Source organism: Rhinopithecus bieti, unplaced genomic scaffold (assembly GCF_001698545.2).
Source record: "Rhinopithecus bieti isolate Rb0 unplaced genomic scaffold, ASM169854v2 scaffold_12070, whole genome shotgun sequence".
Classification (NCBI taxonomy): Eukaryota; Metazoa; Chordata; class Mammalia; order Primates; family Cercopithecidae; genus Rhinopithecus; species Rhinopithecus bieti.
Genome location: NW_016807449.1, coordinates 2,348,322 through 2,366,576, shown reverse-complemented (window position 1 = coordinate 2,366,576; position 18,255 = coordinate 2,348,322). Strand labels below are relative to the sequence as shown.

Below are 18,255 nucleotides of genomic sequence, written 5' to 3'. Positions count from 1 at the left end.
GGGAGGGAGAGGGGAGAAGGGGAGGGGAGGGGAAGGAGATTAAGTGGTTGGAGGAAAGAGAGGCCTTCTAGGCACTAGCACAGCCTGTGCAAGGCCTTGGCATAAAATCATGATATCCTTGAGGAGTAGAGGGTAGCTGGGGGTGACTAGTGAGAGATGAGGCCAGGGCCAGATCATGAAAGGAAATCTCTGACAAGCTAACAGATTGTACTTTTCTTCGGAAAGCCACAGGAAGGGTGGGGTCAGCTCTGGGCATAAAAAGATCCCTCTGGGACCATGTGAGGGACCTACTGGAGGCAGGGAGGAGGCTGGAGCAATGGTGATGAAGCCTGAGCCAGGCCAGGGCCCTAGGGATGGAGGAAAAGGGACAGACAGACATAATTGGGGTGGAAGGACAGAGCGGGGATCAGATGGGATGTGGGTGATGGGGAGGGAGGAGAGGAGGAAAGACTTGGAACTTGTGACCTCATGAGGTGAAATCTTGAGGGATGTCTGGGGGCTGCCTGGAAGCAGTTGGGTGCACCAGCCTGGAGCTCAAGGATTGCATTTAAAAAACAATGTCAAGTTGGTTGTTGAGGTCAAGGGCAATGCTGATATGTCTCTGGAGAAACCAAGAGGTACTTGGGTCCTGAGGAGGAGCAGATGGACCCAGCCCAAGTCTGGGAACCTGGGATGAGAAGGCGGTTGGACAGGGAAGTGCTGATCTCCTGTGGGACCCAGATAAGTGTACGAGGTCTGTGGAACATCCAGGAAGTTTAGGCGACTGGGACTCCTGGGTCCTGTGAGGGAAGGGGGCTTGGTGGCATCGAGAACAACCCTTTGGTTTTTGGCTTCTGCCCTCAGGGGGATAATAGGGCCATCCTCATGTAGGGGAGCACAAGAGGAGGGTATGTTGTAGACGGTGGTGAATTCATGTGCAGGTTGCAGCCTGGAAGACCTTTTGCATATGGGGTCTGGGACCAGCGGGGAGACAGTGGGCACTGTTAGGGGTGGAGCTTTGAGTGAGAAGAATCAGAGAAGAACTAACCTTTTTGTTTCCACAGAGAAACTTCCAGGGAGAGCCAGTGCACCATGGAGAAGGAAGGAAGGAGCCATCCATGTGGTAAGGAGCTGAGCCATCCATCTGCCTCAGGGTGACACCCCATTCACAGATGCTTAGAGTAGGAGGACTGGATGAGCCCTGAGGGGGTCGGCATGCCACTCATTCACTCATTCTTCACATCTTCCCAGAGCAGACCCTGGACCTGTAGGCCAGGAAATGAGACCTGGCCCTGCCCTCAAGTCTAGGAGGAGATCTGGTTCCCGACTCTGCCTCGGGGGAAGGCTCTCAGAGAGGCCGAGGCAGGCCACCATGCCTGAATGGAGCCCTGTGGGAGTGGTGTTAGTATAGGAAACTCTTAGACAAGAAGACACAATTGTCAGGCAGAAGGGACAGCTCAGTCACATGGTCGTTCTCTCACTGAACACACCTTTCCCGAGGCTCCAGGGAACCTCCCTGGAGAGCTCCCAGTCAGCTGGGAGATCTTGGGGGTGAGGGGGGCCTCTGGAATCAGCGTGGTTTCAGATTCCAGCTCAGGTACTTTGCAGTCAGGCTGTTGTGAGCATTTGGTCTTATGCTATGAAGTTCCAGCCCTGTGATTGGGATGTGATTGTTAGGAGGCTGTGTCCAGGCCTCTGACGATGGAGAAAGCACTAGATGACTGGGCCCACCCTCCTCCAGGGCCCTGGCCTTGGGGCCTCTGGTTTCCTGTGTTGCTTCCCTCTCCCCCTCCCCTCTTTCAGGCTCCCAGCTGCGGCTACTAATGAGGCTGCCTGCCAAGGCCTCTAATTGGACTTGTCTGGGAAGAGCTGAGATTGGGCGGGATGGGAGCTCTGGAGCTATGACCTCCCTTTGCGTCACCAGAGAAAGGAGGGGAGAAGGGGCTGAGCAGTAGTGGAAGTCGGGGAGGCAGGTGCCATGCGAGTTTCCGAGTTTCCAGAGGGCAGGGGCTGTTTGATCCGCAGGTTGGAAAGCTGGGAGTGAGGAAGCTGGTGAATACCATGGCCCCTAAAGGTAGCCAGGGGTTAGGACTTGGACCTTGAGACGGGTTGGGTCCCAAGTAGAAGTTTCAGGGGATCAGACAGTGTATGTCTGACTGGGGCCTAAAAGCCTGGATCCCTTATTGCGTGGGAGCACAGCTGTATTCCTGAGGGTATCTCTGAGGGTTTTGGGTCTGAAGCTGGTGGTAGTGGCAACTGCAGGGCTGAATCTCTGCTCCCAGTGAAGGCAGTGGCTGGTGGTGTGGATGGCTGGGTCTCTAAGGGACATTCAGCCTGGGCAGCTTGAGGCCTGAGACCCCAAAGCAGCATTTCAGGGACTCAGATGGCCATGACCCTAGGAGGGGCCTCCCTAGGAGCCTTCCCCCAAGGCAGGGGTGGGAGCCAGATGTCCTCCTAGACCAAGACTCTGAGACTCGCTGAGGGCAGGGCCAGGTCTCATCTCCCAGCCCATAGGCCCAGGGTCTGCTCCTTGGAAGATGTGAGTAAATGAGTGAGTGAGTGGCATGCTGACCCCTCAGGGCTCTTCCAGTCCTCCTGGAAGAGGGGCTTGCACACCTAAGAGGATTTGGCATGGGGAAGAGCTCCAACAGTTGGGTTCTGTGGGCTGGGAGGTCTGAGTTGGAGTGCCAGTCCTCAGACAGTACCCAGTGACAGCCATTGAGAAATGGCTCAACCCACTAGACAGGAAGGGCGTTTCGACACGTGCTCTGGGGTCTTACAGAGGCCTGAATCTCTGGTACTTTGGAGGGTGAGAGAGCTGGAAGCCTCAGTTCCCAGCTGGGGGACCCACTGGGGAAGTAGTGGCTGAGAAAACCACTCTGAGATGAAGAGGCCCCCTTATTCTTTAGTGGTCACAGACCCTTTGGATAATTTTTTTTAAATTCCTGTGAAAAATACATATGCAGGACGCCCCCCAGGCCCATCCATGCTCCCTGGCCTCCCCCAGGCCCGTCCATGCTCCCTGGCCTCCCCCAGGCCCGTCCATGCTCCCTGGCCTCCCCCAGGCCTGTCCATGCTCCCGGGCCTGTGCTAAGACCCTGCTCCAAGGCTTCCCTCCCAGCCCATAGTAGGCAAAGGGAACCAGGGAGGAGAGGACGATGCCAGCAGTGACTTTGTTGGCCCTCAGGTTGACCGGAAGAGAGGAAGAGGAGGACGCAGAGAGCCAGGCCACGGTGGGCAGCCCCAGCGCTCTCCCCAGCCCCATCCGCTCCAAGCCCGCAGAGGCTGAGTCGTTCATTTCAACTCTTCCCAAGCCCCAACCTCACACCTCAACTCCTCAGGAGCAGAGAGAAAAATCATTTGGCCAAGAGATAACAAGGCCCTTGCTGTAGCTAATGAGAGCGATGGTGAGGTGGGGGGAGGCCTGGAGGTTGGTGGGCGGCCAGGCTGCTCCCAGGGGAGCTCCCCAGCCACACACACAGGGCGGCAGCCACCACACCGCAGGCCTCATAGACGTGGCTGCACCCCCGGATTGCATAAATGCACACGCACATGTGCCCACACTCGGCAGAGGTTGGGCTGGCCCGCCCCAGCCAGCCTCAGAACTCCCTGGGGGCACAGTGCCCACAGCCCCCCAGCCTGCAGCCACACAGGCCAGCTCCTCTGCTCCTCAGAGCCCAGTGCCCAGTGGAGGTTAGGATTTCTGCTCTCAGGCAAGGACGGGGAAAGAATCTCAGTAAGGAGAGGTGAGGAGCCCTGGGTTCTGAGCTGAGGAAGGCAGGAGCTGGGTTGGAGTCTGCCTGTTGTGCGTCAGGCACTGTCAGGGCCCTTGGGGCTCTTCAGGGTCCAAACTGGCCGAGATAGCTGCCTCCATGACACTCAGCCCCCAGCGCCCTGGCCCCGAAGCCCACCTCCTCTCCACATACCACACACTGCCTTGCAGAGACTGGGGCTCCACCTCAGCTTCCTCACAGCTCACACGGGGATGATCTCTTCCTAGCTCCCAGGGTGGGGAGGAGGGTTAAGGACCACGTCATAAAGGGCCTGGGTCCGTGCCTGGCACAGCAGGTGGTAGAGTGAACATATTGATTGTGATTGGTGTTCTGTTTTTATTTACTGCCATTATTATTGTCATTCATCATCCTCATCTGAGTCAAAAGGTGTGGGGTAGGAAGGCCAGAGACCCATAGAGGTGAGGCCCTTCCAGGGAGACATGGGGGATGAGGCAGCACAGTGAGTGGGGCCTAACCCTGGAGGGACAGCTGGGGCTTTGATCTTTGAATCTTCAGATGAAGTGTTGGAATTAATCAGTGAATTTAGCATGGTTGCTGGGTGAAAGGTCAAAATAAAAAATCAATCATATTTCAGTATAGCAACCATGAACAATGAGAAAAATACGTTTGTAATTATGCCATTTATAATGGCATGGTGTTTTGTTTTGTTTTGTTTTGAGACGGAGTCTCGCTCTGTCGCCAGGCTGAAGTGCAGGGACGTGATCTCAGCTCACTGCAACCTCCGCCTCCCGGGTTCAAGCGATTCTCGTGCCTCAGCCTCCTGAGTAGCTGGGATTACAGGCATGCACCACCACACCCAGCTAATTTTTGTATTTTTAGTAGAAACGTGGTTTTGCCATGTTGGCCAGGATGGTCTCCATATCCTGACCTTGTGATCCGCCCGCCTCAGCCTCCCAAAGTGCTGGGATTACAGGCGTGAGCCACCGTGCCTGTCCTATAATGGCGTGTTTTTAATTAGTAAAGCATCTGATTCTGGCATAGGCAGGAAGACAGGATTCTGCATGAGGCCCAGCACAGGGGTGGGCACCTGTGGAAGATGTGGTCTCTGCCCTCAGAGAGCTTAGATACTTCCAGAAGCCGATGGAAAATGGAGGTGATGATATTGAATAGCTTACACAGACACTGAGCACTCACTAGGTACCAGGCGCTGTCCAAGCTACTGCCCCCACCTTTTTTCCCCCCACATTCACTCATTTAGTCACCATGTTAACCCTATGAGGTGGGGACTTCCCTGGCCAGCAGATACGGAAAGAGAGGCACGGAGAGGTGTGGTGACATGCCAAGGACCCTCAGCCAGAGGCTGGCAGAACTGGGAACCCAACCTGGCAGCGCATCTCAGAGAAGTGCACTCAGTTAGCTCCTGAGCTCCACCACCTTCTGTGTGGTCACTTATGTCCAGTGGGCTGACCTGAGGACCTCTCAGTCCAGAACCCAGTGCCTCAAATGCACCTCTTTTGTCCTCCCAGGCGGATCTCCCTATGCCTCTAGGAGACCCTTGCCCTGGAGACATCCTAGAAAGCCCTCCAGAGAGGTAATAGGACCCATGGGGTCCGGGAGGGAAATTGGGGACAAGGAAAAACCCAGTGGTGATTCCCTCCTTTCCCCCAGCAGGCCTGCGCAGCAGGAACTCCAGCAAGCCTTGGTGCCTGTGATGAAGGAGCTGGTCCCAGTCAGGAGGAAGCCCTGGGGCCAGCTCTGCCTGCCCCCACAGCGGCTAAGGTGTGCCCCCAGTCCTCTCCAGAAGGAAGGAGGTGGTCTGACCTTGGGAAGAGCAGAGGCTGCCCGGACCCTACCCTAAACGCTGTCCCACCTCCCCACCAGGGTCACTCCACATCCACTGATCCCAGCTCCAGTCCTGGGCCTGCTGCTGCTGCTGCTGCTCTCTGTCCTGCTGCTGGGCCCGTCCCCACCTCCCACCTGGCCCCACCTCCAGCTCTGCTACCTCCAGCCCCCTCCAGTGTGAGAGGCTCCACTTGCCCCTCAGAGCAGTGTCTAGCTCAGTAAATCCTGCGGGCCTCTCTCCACTCGGATCCCCATTGTTAGCCCAGTGTTGCGCCAGCGTACCCCAGATGGAGTACAGGGGATCCACATCCCTGTGTTGGGTTTTTATGTGAAGTCTGCTAGTTTTTTAATGTTGACATTTCTTAATAATAGCAAAACTCCCCAGTAATGGATTAAGCACTAAGGATTATTCCCTCACAAAACAAGCCTGGCGAGGGCAGCTGTGGGCACACAGCTAAGTCTCGGTTGCCTCGGGGTCGGGGCCTCGGTGATTCTCCTGTCCCCTCCCTCATGCTCAGGAGTTGGCGACCGCAGCTTCCTACATCACATCTGCGGGAGACGGAAACTTTTCCCTTCCTTTCTATAAAGAGAGGCAGTAGCCTCAGTGTGCAGTGGGTAGATTCAAATCATACTCGTAATAAAAGAGAAGCAGTTGCCTGCCCAGAGCCACCAGCAGACTTGTGTTTGTTTCGCTAGCCAGACTGTTTGGTGTGACCACCCTTAACTGTAAGGGAGCCTGGGGGGCCTGGGAGGTCAAGTACCTCTGTGGAGACTGGGTACCTTGAAAGTGCCTTGCCACACACCTCCTTCACACTGAAAACCACTGCAGGGCATGGACCCAACAAAACACTTTGGGAGTCACCTACACACCACCACAGTGTGCAGCTGCTGAGTGGCCTTGGCACGCATCGCCAGGCTGCTTTGAAGGGCTCCAGGATACCTCCTCTCCCTGATCTCTCTCCCTCCTACCTTCTCTACACCTCTGCCTTGCCCTCCTGCAAAAGGATCCTGACTCTGTCCTGCCACCCCACCGTGGGTAGGAGCCTAGGTTGGCCCAGTCCTAACTGCATCCTAACTCAATAAAGGACAATCTTCCTGGACCAGGCGCAGTGGCTCATGCCTGTAATCCCAGCACTTTGGGAGGCCAAGGCAGGTGGATCACCTGAGATCAAGAGTTCAAGACCAGCCTGGCCAACATGGTGAAACCCTGTCTCTACTAAAATAACAAAAATTAGCCACCTGGCGTGGTGGAGCTGCCTGTTAATCCCAGCTACTCAGGAAGCTGAGGCAGGAGAATCACTTGAACCTGGGAGGCAGAGGTTGTATAGTGAGTGGAGATCGTGCCACTGCACTCCAGCCTGGGCAACAGAGTGAGACTCTGTCTCAAAAAAAACAAAAAAAAAATTAAGAAAAACACACATGTGAGACCCCAGCCCCTCCCTGTTATTCACAGGGACCGTCTGCATGGTGCAGCTCTGGTGCATCATTACGCTGTAAGCCCCTTCCCCACTGGAGTAAAGCTGAGGACACAAGAGGGAAGCACATGGAGTCTGAGAAGCCTACCCTACTCCCCAAAAATACACAATTGGGCACCCACTGTGTGGGGCACGTGGCCCATGGTATTGGAGTTGTGCAGGGAATGCCCCAAGCTTTGCCTGCCTCATAGCACCGCCAGCAGGATCCTTACACCATGGCTGCAGCACTCCCTGTAAATAACAAGAGTGGACACCCAGGATGGCTGGCCCCAGGGTGGGAGGGCGCTGAGCTAGGCACTTTGAGATATGTATTTAATCTTCACCTCAATACTAAGAAGTAGATGGTGCTATTATTGCTTTACAAATGAAGACACTGAAGCACAGAGAAGTTAAATGACTTGGCCTAGATGTCACAGCTAAAAATTGTGAGAGTTGGGACCCAAACTCAGTCTCAGTCCAGTTCAGCGAATGAACTCACATGGTGGCTGTCTGCTGTTTATAGCAGCCTATCAGTTGAACATCCTTCCTTATCTGGGAAAATCCCAAGATAGGAAGGAGACAGGACCCCACCTTCAACCAGGAGAGTCAAAGGAGGTTCCCCTTCCCCAGCTCTCAGGGGATTGGGCTGCTATGACAGGCAACGTGTGTGGCCCATGCCCATCCCTGTGGCCAAGGAGAAGGATCACGAGATTGGCAGCCCCACCAGACTCTCCAGTCACAACCATCAAAGGCAGCAACAACTCTCTACAGAAAAAGGGGGACAGGGATGTGGACCAGGCATACACCAGAGACGTCCGCTAGAGTGCAAATGGCAAACAGGAAATGCACCGGGGTGCCATTTACTGATTCAACAAATATTTGTTCATCATTTCTTTGCAACAGCTAGACCTTAGAAAATGAAGCTGTAGGGGAAAGCAGGACCTCCAACATCAAGCTGAGGAGCTCAGATTTTCTCCTGAGAATGATGCGGCTTTGGGAGGTTTTATTGCTTGTTTGTCTTTGGTTTTTGACATTTTAATTGAGGCACAGCTTACATACGGATAGCAGACAAACCTTAAGTATCAGCCGGATAAACTTTTGTGTACGTATATACCCATGAAAATCACAGCCCAGGTCAAAATAGTAGACAGTTTCATCACCCCAGATGCTTCCTTGGAGAGTTTTGAGCGAGGGAGGGACAGAATCGAACCTATTTAAAGACTGATGGCCGGGCACGGTGGCTCAAGCCTGTAATCCCAGCACTTTGGGAGGCCGAGACGGGTGGATCACGAGGTCAGGAGATCGAGACCATCCTGGCTAACACTGTGAAACCCCGTCTCTACTAAAAAATACAAAAAACAACTAGCCGGGCGAGGTGGCGGGCACCTGTAGTCCCAGCTACTCGGGAGGCTGAGGCAGGAGAATGGCGTAAACCCGGGAGGCGGAGCTTGCAGTGAGCTGAGATCCGGCCACTGCACTCCAGTCTGGGCGACAGAGTGAGACTCCGTCTCAAAAAAAAAAAAAAAAAAAAAGACTGATGGAGGTAGCTGCAAGTTCTGTGAGAGCCCAGAAAAGGCAACTGATTCGGCTGGGAGGTTACAGAATTCTTTCCAGACAAGTGACATTTGTGTTTAGTCTTGAAAGATGGGTAAGGTTTGGGTTACAGTCAGCAGGGGCCCAGGGAGGGTGTCATAGAGGTGGGAAAGAGACCAGTGTGTGTGGAGAGCCATGGGCAGCATCCTGTTGCTGGATTTAAAAAAAAAAAAATTAAAAATTAAAAAGATTTGGAGTCGGGAAGGGATTGAAGGCTACAGAGTGGTGGGAAATAAGAGAGGTAGGCAAGAGCCCGTGAAGGAATTTGAACACCAGCTTGAACTTTATTCCCCAGTGCCTGTGAAAGGGCTGTGAGCAAGGGAAGGCAGAACTCTGGGTGGGAAGAAGAGTGTTTGGGGCCTGTGGAGGAGATCAATGAATGAAGGGGATAAGAATGAAGGCCAGCAGGTGGGGAGGAGTCTGGGGCTGTGGTCCAGGTAGGAGAGAATAAGGCCTGAGGCAGGGCATGCGGGTGGAGAGGAGGGAAGAGCAAAGCCATGGCAGGGCGGGAGGGACCAGGCTGGAGACTGACAAGCTGTAAAGGATGGTGAAAGGGGCAGGACAAGGACAACCCTTGGGACCTGGTCCAGTGACTAGGAGACAGTGCAGCCATTCCCAAGATAGGGAACCCATGATAAAGAGTGAGTTCAGGGAAAGACTCAGTTCATTTAGGGGCTGGAGTCCTGAGCTCTGAGCTCCCAGGCTGGAGAAGGGGGTCTGGGTGTTGTCAGCTGTGGGTGGTGGCGGAAGCTGCGGGGACTGCTGAATTTGCCTGAGAGTAGAGTGGGGAGGGAGGAGGTTCCAGACACCATTTTGGTCAAAAACCTCAAATGTTCGGAAACGGATCAGGGAGAAAATAGAGTGTGGGAAGAGACCAGGCCAGTACCCAGCTACCAGGCCCTCGGGGAAACAGGAGGAGGCTCTTCATAGGGTCGTTGTGAGGTTAAAAGAGCTAATACAAGCACAGCACTTAGAAGAGTGCCTGCTATATAGCAACTGCTCATTAACATTTTAATTCCATTTCTCCATGAAAGTAGTGGAAAAGTCGAAACTTTTGAAATTGCACATACCTGGATTCCAGTTATCCTTTTGTCGCTTAGTAGCTCTAACAACTTAGGAAAATTCCTCCTGACTTTCAGTCTTATTTGTAAAATTAGGCCAACTCCAGATAGTTTTGAAGAATACAGTCTTTCCTTTGTTATTAGGAACGACAGAGAAACAGTCCCGCCCCCACAGTCCAAGGGCCAATTAGGGCTCGGTCCGTCTCCCGAAAATGCAAACTCTGGGAGACCTTGCCAACCGCATGCGGCGGCCCCGCTTCCCGCGCAGCAGACGCGGCCAGCTCCACCCTCTTCTTTAAACCAATGAGAGCGCGGTCCGCACGAACGGCGCCCCAAACGTGCTGATCTGGCCCTCTGTGGACCACCGGGTTGCCATGGTTATCCTTGAGGGCGGAGCTGAAGGGCAGGCTGGACCTCCCGGGAAAGAGACAGATTTTGATTGGCTCTTTTCTCACTTCACCTGCAGCCCAGGTATCTCCCCGCCCTTTCCCTGTCCTTTTTGGAGCCTGACGCCTGCTCCTCTCTCCTCTTCTCCTGCCCCAGCCTGGCGCCCCGGTGGTCTCCCGAGAGGGAGACCTGAAGTCGGAAAACCCTGAAAAAAATCGCTGGAGGCTGCTGTGAAAGGAGGAAACCCTTTTCCAAAAAAAGCATTTTGCTACGTGACAGGCGCTGCGCTGAAGTCTTATGAAGGATAGCTTATTGGATCCTCATAACAGATGAAGAAAAGGAGGCACGGAGACTGACGTCAAGAAGGCTTTCTCAATACTACGCAGCTAGATTTGGAGGACCCTGGGTTTGGATGCTAGGGCTGCCTCACACCAGGGTCTACGATCTTTCCACTGTGCCTGGGGAGAAGTCTGGAAGTGATGGGGAGGAGGAACAGCGAAATTCAAAGGTGGGAGCTGGTGGAGAGACAGATAGAAACCTAACGGAGGGGGAAAAAAAGGAAGATATGAAGGAGTCAGGTAGAGGAAAAAGGAAAAAAGAAAGTGAAGGAGAAGGAAAGGAAGAGTTTCAGAGGCAGAAGGAGAATAGAGAGAGGAGGCAGAGATTCTCAGAAGACCAGAAAGCCAAGAGGGTAAAAGGGGAGATACCCACAAGGACGCAGGGAGACGGGGACACATACCCACAGAGGAAAGAGACCCAGAGAAGGGGACAGAGACAGAGGATGACAGAGACCTTGGAGATTACAGAGAAACAGAGAGAAGGGGACAGAGACGGGGGTAGGGAGGGACAGGGACCCAGAATGAAAGGAGGGGACAGAGCGGAGGTGGGGGGCGGTAGGGAAGCAGAGATCCAGAAATAGGAAAGAAGCCAGCTTCCTGGACAAAGACAGAGGCAGAGAAACGGAATTGAGGAAAGAAAATAGAGTGGGGACTGAGGGGAGAGATGCCAGAGTGGCCGACGCAAAGTCCTGTCTCTTTTCTACCCCAACCTTTCCAGCCCCGCGCCCCCAACCCAACGCACACGCAGGTCGCACAGGAACGAGGCGCAGTCCGGAGCTCACGGCAGGGTCTTTATTGAGATGGGGACTGGCGGCGCGCTCAGCGCGCGTCCAACACCAACAGCTTGTGCATGTACGAGTTCAGCCAGTGGCGGCGCTCGAGGGCGGCCAGCAACCGCGCGCGCTCCCGGAAGGCCGCGTCGTCCGCCAGCGCCAGGCTCCTCCGCGGCCGGGGGGTGGCGGGATCCGCCCAGGCCGGTCCTGGGGGGCGGAGGCTGTGGAGAGACGCGGTGGCCGCGCGTCCAGATCCGCGCTCGCCGCCGCCTGTCCTCCCCGCGGTCTAACTTGAAGCCCTGTTACTGCCCCGTCGGTGGAGTGGGTCGGTCCGGCTCCCTCTGTCTCGTTCTCTGTGTGGGTCTCTGTCTCTCTGCTCATCAGGTTCGAAACTCCCCGGGTACTGAGACCGAGTCTGATGCACTTGTCCGCCCACAGCGCTCAGCACATGGCCAGGCGCACACCAAGAACCCACTAAAGGTTGCTCAAAGAACGAATCCGTTTCTGCATCGGCTCCTTTTGAGCCTTCTCCACGCCTTTCTCGGGATCTATCTTTCTGTGTCTCTTTCCCTTGCTGATTCTCTGTCCATTCTCGCACCACCACCACCACCAAACCCTCCTCCCGCCTTCCACCACCCCTAGTCTCTGTCTTCTCGCTGGGTCTCGGTCGCCCTCTCTTTGGGCTTCTGTCCCGTTTTCTGGGTCTTCTGTCCCCTTTCTCTTTGGTTCTCTTCCTATTTCTCCAGGTCCCCACCCCTCCCTGGGAGTTCTGGGCCTGGCACCTACCTGAAGACCCCGACCGGGGGCAGGGCGACTCCCGAGGCAGTGCGGACGCCCCAGGGCACCACCAGCAACAGCAGCAGCAGCAGCAGCCGAACCCGAGGGCTCCTGGACACCTGGCGGGTCTCCATCACCTGTGAACCAGAAAGGGGCTCAGTGGGGCTGCATCCTGGCCCAGAAACCCCGGCCCTACCATGCACCCACCCCCAGCTTCCCGCACGGTCCCCTACCGCGCAGTGGGCTCGGGCAGCGATGCTGGCAGCCCCCTTATATCGCCTCCGCAGCCCCGCACCGGGCAGTGACGCAGGCCGGGGGGCCGGGGCGCGGGGTCACCCCCTCCCCAGGCTCATTAGGAGCCGCCAGCGGTAATGAGGAGCCGGGGGTGGGGGACCTGCCGCTGCCTTGGCCGCCACCAACTAATTGGGACCAGAAGCTGGACCTGAGACGAGGGAGGGGGAGAGACAGACAGACAGAGAGGTGGACACAGGGGGTGTGTCAGAGGGCTAAAAATAGAGACTGGCGGAAGGACCGTCAGAGGAACAGAGACACAAAGAGAAGGACAAAGACAGAGTGGCCGAGGAAGAAATAGAAAGAAAGGGAACGACGGAAAAAGAAAGGAAAAGGAAGAAAACAAGAAAAGAGAGCAAAGGAGATGGAAACGAACAGTCAGACGGAGGTGGAGGAGAGAAAAAAAAGGCTCTCAGAAAGACAGACGGCAATGGAAGGACGTCCTGGCCTGGACGGAGCTGCCCAGAGACAAATCCAGCAGGGAGAGGCCCAGAAAGACCGAAGGCGAGATGGTGAGGGGGGAAAAGGCAAGAAATGGCAAAGGGTACGTGTGGCAGGGGTGTGAGGACAGGAAAAGTGACAGACATCAGAAAAGCCTCAGAGAGAGAGTGAAGAGGGGAAAACAGACAGGGCTACTGAGCTGCCCTGAGGATGTGTCTAAGTCCTTATCTGGGCGGAGTTTAGGGGTGCTGTTAAGATTAAAGCCCAGGCCGGGCGCGGTGGCTCAAGCCTGTAATCCCAGCACTTTGGGAGGCCGAGATGGGCGGATCACGAGGTCAGGAGTTTGAGACCATCCTGGCTAACACGGTGAAACCCCGTCTCTACTGAAAATACAAAAGCTAGCCGGGCGAGGTGGCTGGCACCTGTAGTCCCAGCTACTCGGGAGGCTGAGGCAGGAGAATGGCGTAAACCCGGGAGGCGGAGCTTGCAGTGAGCTGAGATCCAGCCACTGCACTCCAGCCTGGGCGACAGAGCGGGACTCCGTCTCAAAAGAAAAAAAAGATTAAAGCCCAGTCCTCCTCATGCTGACTCTTTTTTTGTGTTTGTTTGTTTGAGACGGAGTCTTGCTCTTGTTGCCCAGGCTGGAGTGCAATGGCACCATGTCGGCTAACTGCAACCTCTACCTCCCAGGTTCAAGCCATTCTGCCTCAGCCTCCCGAGTAGCTGGGATTACAGGCGTCCACCATCACTCCTGACTAATTTTTGTATTTTGAGTAGAGACGGGTGTTTCGCCAAGCTGTTGGCCAGGCTGGTCTTGAGCTCCTGACCTTGCGATCCGCCCGCCTTGGCCTCCCAGAGTGTTGGGATTACAGGCATAAGCCAGCGCGCCGAGCCCATGCTGACTCTTTAGAGGGGCCTCAGCCGGGTGCAGTGGCTCACACCTGTAATCCCAGCTCTTTGGAAGGCCGAGGTGGGTGGATCACTTGAGATCAGGAGTTCAAGACTAGCCTGGCCAACGTGGCAAAACTCCTTCTTTACAAAAATACATAAATTAGGTGTGGTATAATCCCAGCTGCTTGGGAGGCTGAGGCAGGAAAATCGCTTGAACCCGGGAGTTGGAGGTTGCAGTGAGCCGAGATTGCACCACTGCGCTCCAACCTGGGCAACAGAGAGAGACTGTCTCAAAAAATAATAATGTAAAAAAGAGGAGCGTCTATACACAGTGAGGAGAAGATGGGCAAAACTTGGAAGTCCTACAGAGCAGTAGCAATTTGAGATGTGGAAACTTGGGCTCCTAGTTTCCTAGGAAGGTGGTGGCAGAAGCTTGGGCTCCTGAGTCTAAGAGTGGATGGGACAGGGACCCAGATTCCTATGTTCTGGGAGAGGATGAGGCTAGGGACTTGGATTCCTGGATCTGAGGAAGGAAGGAGCTAGAGGACTGGAGTTCTGAGTCTAGGGGGAGGGAGCTGTGGGATACAACTTAGGGGACTTGAAATAGGAAGGTACCAGAGAGCTAGACCCCTGGGTTTCCAGGTAGGAGAGGGTAGAGGGCCAGGACCGCTGGTTTCAAAAAGATAGTTTGACTGGGCCACATCTCCAGTAGATCATTCCAGTTTCTAACTCCCTTCCCCACCCCAGAGACAATGTCCTTTACTTCTGTCCCTTTAAGAGTCTAAGTCTGTCACTAGGCTCTCGGGATCCCCTGGGAGGGGTTCAGTTGTGTCACCTGTGTGCCCCTGAGACCCTACCTCTCACCGCCCTGCCCAGAGCCATTCTGTAACATTCACTGTTCTCTGCATCCAGCTCTGCTCATCTGCTGTTATCTTGGACACCAGAGCAGGTAAGAGACCCCAGGACCTCAAGTAAGCCTGTCCCATCTATGTGTAGGCCGCCTCCACCTCCACCTGACCACAGACCTATGCTTCTCTGCCCATAGTAGCCCCAGCAATGCTGAAATCCTAGCTCCATCCTCAATAACAGACTTGAGAGTCCTGCCCCAAAGCTCTCATCTTCAAGTCCTAACCCCTCCACTCTGCAGAGCCCAGACCCCCAGACCCTGAGGACTCAGAGGTCCCAATTCCTTTCTAACTCAGGAACCAACAGCTCAAGGCCTCTTATCTCCTTTCACCCCTGTTATCCAGCCCCTAGACCTTGCTCCCTCAAAATTCTAGGCATCTGAACTTCCAGCCTTCTCCTCCCTACAGAACCAGGAGCCAGGAACCTCAGCCCCCTCACCCTGGAAGACCCAGGAATCTGAACCCCCAGTAACTTTCTTAACCCAGAACCCAAATGTCTCCCTCCTCCCTCAAATCCATGAGTCCAGCCCTCAGCCGTTAGGAGCCTCCTGTAGTGTAAACAACTGCTGAGTCGAAGTGTCCCGGGGGACCTCAGAGAGGAAGGAGATCCCATGTCCCCTCGAAGGCCTGACACCCTCCAAAGTCGAAGTCGAGGAGATCTGGGGGCCTGGAGAGGTATCGTTCTTTCGCAATTTTTCTAGGACCCCTCGGTGAAACAGATAAGGAAATTAACTACGACTCCCAAGAAGCCCCGCGCCTCAGTCTCCCTTGGCTACCGCGGCCATCGCCCCACAGCCTCCAAGGGACTTGCGATTGGGTTCTCCTCCCATCCCTGGCGCCAAGCTGGGCCCCGAAAGAACGCGGTCCACCTGCGGGCCAGTGGGCGTGGCCTCGGGAGTGGGCGGGGCTCCTGGGAGCCTTCGGCCTTAACCCCTTCCTTCCCGCTCCCCCTCGCAGCTATAGGTATCTCCCAGAGCTATGAAATCGTTCAGCCGGATCCTCTTCCTCGTCTTCCTCCTCGCCGGCCTGAGGTCCAAGGCCGCTCCCTCAGCCCCTCCGCCTTTGCGCTCTGGCTTTCTGGACGTGGCCCACCCCTCTGAGACCTCCCCTCCGAAGGGTCCTTCTGAAAATTCCACACGAGGTCGCCTTAACCCAGAATTTCCTGAGACTCCTTACCCTGAACCTTTCAAGCCACCTCATACAGTTTCCCTGGAAACCTTCCCACTTGGCTTCACTGAGACCCCCAACCCTGACCTCCGGGAAACCCCGCACCCACAGTCTCCTGAGACGCCCAAAGCTGACTCACTCACAGCCTCAATATCAGAATCCCTGGTCATCCCCAAAACCAACCTCTCCAAAATGACACACCTAGATTCTTCTGAGACCCCCACACCTGGCCCAACGAAAATGCCACATCCAGGGTCCCCTGAGACCCCCAAACCTAACTTCTCCAAACCTTCACGCCCAGAATTTCCTGAGACCCCAAACACTGACCTTATGCAAACTGTACCCCAAGAATCCCCAGAGATTCCCCAACTTAATGCAACTGAAATCTCACAGGCAGAAATCCCTGAGACCTCAAACACTGGCCCTACCAAGACCCCTGACCCCAAATCTCCAGAAACCCATGACCTCAACTCCACTGAGACCCCAAACTCTGAATTTCTCCAAGCTCTCCATCCTGACCCTTCTAAAAGCCCCCACCCAGAATCCCATGTAACCCACATTCCCAGCCCCACCGAAATTTCCCAAACAGAATTCCCCACAACCTACTACCAAAATGCAACGGATGTCCCCAGGACCTCCGACCCTCAAATCTCCACTAGTCTCTACCCAGAAACACCTGTGCCCTTCAAGGATGAAGCCACTGCTCTAAATGAGCTGTCCCTAAATCCCAAACCAGAAACCCCTGCAGCCATCCAGCCCGACTCCCCAAAATTGCCCACTTCAGATTCTCCAGGAACTGTTGAACTGAAGGCCCCCCAGAACTCTGGCCCTAAGGAGTCCAACACCCCTCCTCCCTCAGCCCAGATTGTAGGTCCCCCTGCTCTTCCAGGGCCCCCCAATCAGTTGGCCCCTGCCACTCTGCGGGCACCCCAGAGGCACAGCCCCAGTGAAGGAGTCAACACTATCATCGTGGTGGAGAGAGTGAAGGAGACCGGTGAGGGGCGGGAGCTGGACTCCTGGGTCTGAGGGAGGAGGGGCTGGGGGTCTGGACTCCTGGGTCTGAGGGAGGACAGATTGGGGCCCTGGACTCCTGGGTCCCAGGGAGGAGGGGCTGGGGGTCTGGACTCCTGGGTCTGGGGGAGAAGGGTTTGGGAATAGGAATTCCTGGATCTGAGGGAGGAGGGGCTAGGAGCCTGGACCCCTGGGTCTGAGAGAGGAGGGGGTTAGGAGCTTAGATTGCTGGTCTCCTGTTTCAGGCGTGACCCTGGTGGGGCGACCACATGGAGCAGCAGGCGGGGCCCTCTGCCTGTTCTTCGCGGGAACCGCGCTGCTGATAGGCATCTTTGTGCTGCTGTGGTGTCTCCACCGCCGGGCAGCTCGACACCGGCCCTTCGCACATCACCGGCTTCCGGACGACGGAGATGAACCGGGTGAGCGCCCTGCCCCTTGAATGCCTGCACTTTTCCATAACCTGGTCTCTCCCGGCACTTTAGGGCGCCCAGCCAAAAAAGCACAGGTCCCCCATCCAAGGTCAATGAAAGCCCTGGCTCTTCCATGGCCACGTCCAGCCCCCTAAATGTCTGCAATTTCACACAAGTGTCCAGTGCCGCTCCCAATGTGGTTGGAAACGGCTTCAGGCCCAGAGCCGGTGGTCCCTGCCAGCCCCGCCGCTGCCCCTCCAGGTACGCGGCCCGAAGCCCTGCACTCCCCGCCCTCCCCTGCAGGCCCCGCCGCTGCTGCTCGGACGCCACGCCTCCTGGTTTCCGCAGCGGCCCCGATCCTTTTTATTGAAAACTCAGTTCAAATGCAGATTCGGAATCCTCTCTCCGGCCTCCTGATTGGTCAGCCGCACAAAAGGGGCCCTGGAGATGATCTGCAAGGGTGCCTGGAGGGTCAGCCCAGATATGATCACGCCCCTTTGCTCCCACAGTTCTGCATTTGGACGCCCCGAAAGACCCCTACGACCTCTACTTTCATGCGCCGGATACCTGGGTCCCTTCCCACATCGCCACCAAGCAGCCCCCGCCCACACCTCCGCTGCCACCAAAGCTGCCCCCGCCGCCCCGCGTGGGTCGCCCGCAGCGTCTGGAGGCCCTGTCCCCAACCACGCTCCCCAACAACTTCGTGTAAGCCCCACCGAGTCCTGCCGGACCTGCACATCCCCGCAGTCAGGGAAAACCCTGCTCTCCTGGCATGCTTAGCTACCGAGTTGTCCTCTGGCTAAAGGGTCTAATATACAGAGATGCTTGCGCTGTGGTCAGAGAACAAGGTCTGAGACCGAATAAATATCATGTTCCCATGGCTAGACCCCTCCTCTGGCCTGAGCCCTGGGGTGCGAGGGGGCTGGAATCTGAGACCGCTGAAACTTAGCGAGGAGGGGCTTGGGTTTGGACCCCTGGGTCTGAGGGAGGAGGGGCTGGGGTCTGGACTCCTGGGTCTGAGGGAGGAGGGGCTGGGGTCTGGACTCCTGGGTCTGAGGGAGGAGGGGCTGGGGGCCTGGACTCCTGGGTCTGAGGGAGGAGGGGCTGGGGCCTGGACTCCTGGGTCTGAGGGAGGAGGGGCTGGGGCCTGGACTCCTGGGTCTGAGGGAGGAGGGGCTGGGGCCTGGACCCCTGGGTCTGA

At 55.9% G+C, this 18,255-nt stretch overlaps 3 protein-coding genes and 1 long non-coding RNA gene across 18 annotated transcripts in view; 3 read left to right on the top strand and 1 right to left on the bottom strand.

Annotated features, from left to right (window-relative positions):
* KASH5 (KASH domain containing 5) overlaps nt 1–6,576 on the top strand; it is a 31,943-nt gene extending 25,367 nt beyond the window's left edge. For 8 of the 11 annotated variants that reach the window (XM_017882210.1, XM_017882215.1, XM_017882211.1 and 5 more), the window contains 5 exons: nt 1,044–1,102; nt 3,167–3,212; nt 5,240–5,304; nt 5,382–5,492; nt 5,595–6,574. In XM_017882210.1, the coding sequence (XP_017737699.1) occupies nt 1,044–1,102; nt 3,167–3,212; nt 5,240–5,304; nt 5,382–5,492; nt 5,595–5,736 (423 nt within the window). In that variant the 3' untranslated portion in view covers nt 5,737–6,574. Of the gene's footprint in view, nt 1–1,043; nt 1,103–3,166; nt 3,213–5,239; nt 5,305–5,381; nt 5,493–5,594 lie in introns of all 11 variants that reach the window. The other 3 variants (XM_017882206.1, XM_017882205.1, XM_017882214.1) reach the window with 3 other exon arrangements.
* Nucleotides 6,577–10,038: 3,462 nt separating this feature from the next.
* Nucleotides 10,039–12,041, top strand: LOC108535860 (uncharacterized). 2 transcript variants are annotated; one of them, XR_001887343.1, is made up of 4 exons: nt 10,039–10,134; nt 10,330–10,558; nt 11,107–11,240; nt 11,546–12,041. It is a non-coding gene; the product is annotated as an uncharacterized LOC108535860 (long non-coding RNA). The 2 variants fall into 2 exon arrangements; XR_001887342.1 differs by lacking the exon at nt 10,039–10,134 and having other exon boundaries at nt 10,142–10,558.
* On the bottom strand, nt 11,154–12,165 carry PTH2 (parathyroid hormone 2). Its single transcript, XM_017882265.1, has 2 exons — nt 11,948–12,165; nt 11,154–11,382 (listed from the first exon to the last, which is right to left on the bottom strand). The coding sequence occupies exons 1-2, from the start codon at nt 12,070–12,072 to the stop codon at nt 11,208–11,210; spliced, it is 300 nt and encodes a 99-aa protein (XP_017737754.1). The 5' UTR covers nt 12,073–12,165; the 3' UTR covers nt 11,154–11,207.
* A 483-nt stretch (nt 12,166–12,648) lies between these two features.
* Nucleotides 12,649–17,926, top strand: GFY (golgi associated olfactory signaling regulator). 4 transcript variants are annotated; one of them, XM_017882262.1, is made up of 6 exons: nt 12,649–12,741; nt 14,474–14,510; nt 14,994–15,141; nt 15,424–16,627; nt 16,890–17,063; nt 17,564–17,926. In XM_017882262.1, exons 4-6 carry the CDS (start codon nt 15,445–15,447, stop codon nt 17,761–17,763), a joined length of 1,557 nt encoding a protein of 518 aa, XP_017737751.1. In that variant the 5' UTR covers nt 12,649–12,741; nt 14,474–14,510; nt 14,994–15,141; nt 15,424–15,444; the 3' UTR covers nt 17,764–17,926. The 4 variants fall into 4 exon arrangements, with proteins under 4 accessions (XP_017737751.1, XP_017737750.1, XP_017737752.1 ...); XM_017882261.1 differs by having other exon boundaries at nt 14,875–15,141; XM_017882263.1 differs by lacking the exon at nt 14,994–15,141.
* The last annotated feature ends 329 nt before the right edge of the window (nt 17,927–18,255 follow it).

Bases quoted from the DNA above. Each gene is read 5' to 3' on its own strand.
- PTH2 (XM_017882265.1), bottom strand. From the start codon at position 12,072: ATGGAGACCCGCCAGGTGTCCAGGAGCCCTCGGGTTCGGCTGCTGCTG. The intron at 11,383-11,947 runs GTAGGTGCCAGG...GTCTCTCCACAG, and splicing joins CCCCCGGTCGGGGTCTTCAG to CCTCCGCCCCCCAGGACCGG.
- GFY (XM_017882263.1), top strand. From the start codon at position 15,445: ATGAAATCGTTCAGCCGGATCCTCTTCCTCGTCTTCCTCCTCGCCGGC. The intron at 16,628-16,889 runs GTGAGGGGCGGG...CTCCTGTTTCAG, and splicing joins GGAGAGAGTGAAGGAGACCG to GCGTGACCCTGGTGGGGCGA. The intron at 17,064-17,563 runs GTGAGCGCCCTG...TTGCTCCCACAG, and splicing joins GGACGACGGAGATGAACCGG to TTCTGCATTTGGACGCCCCG.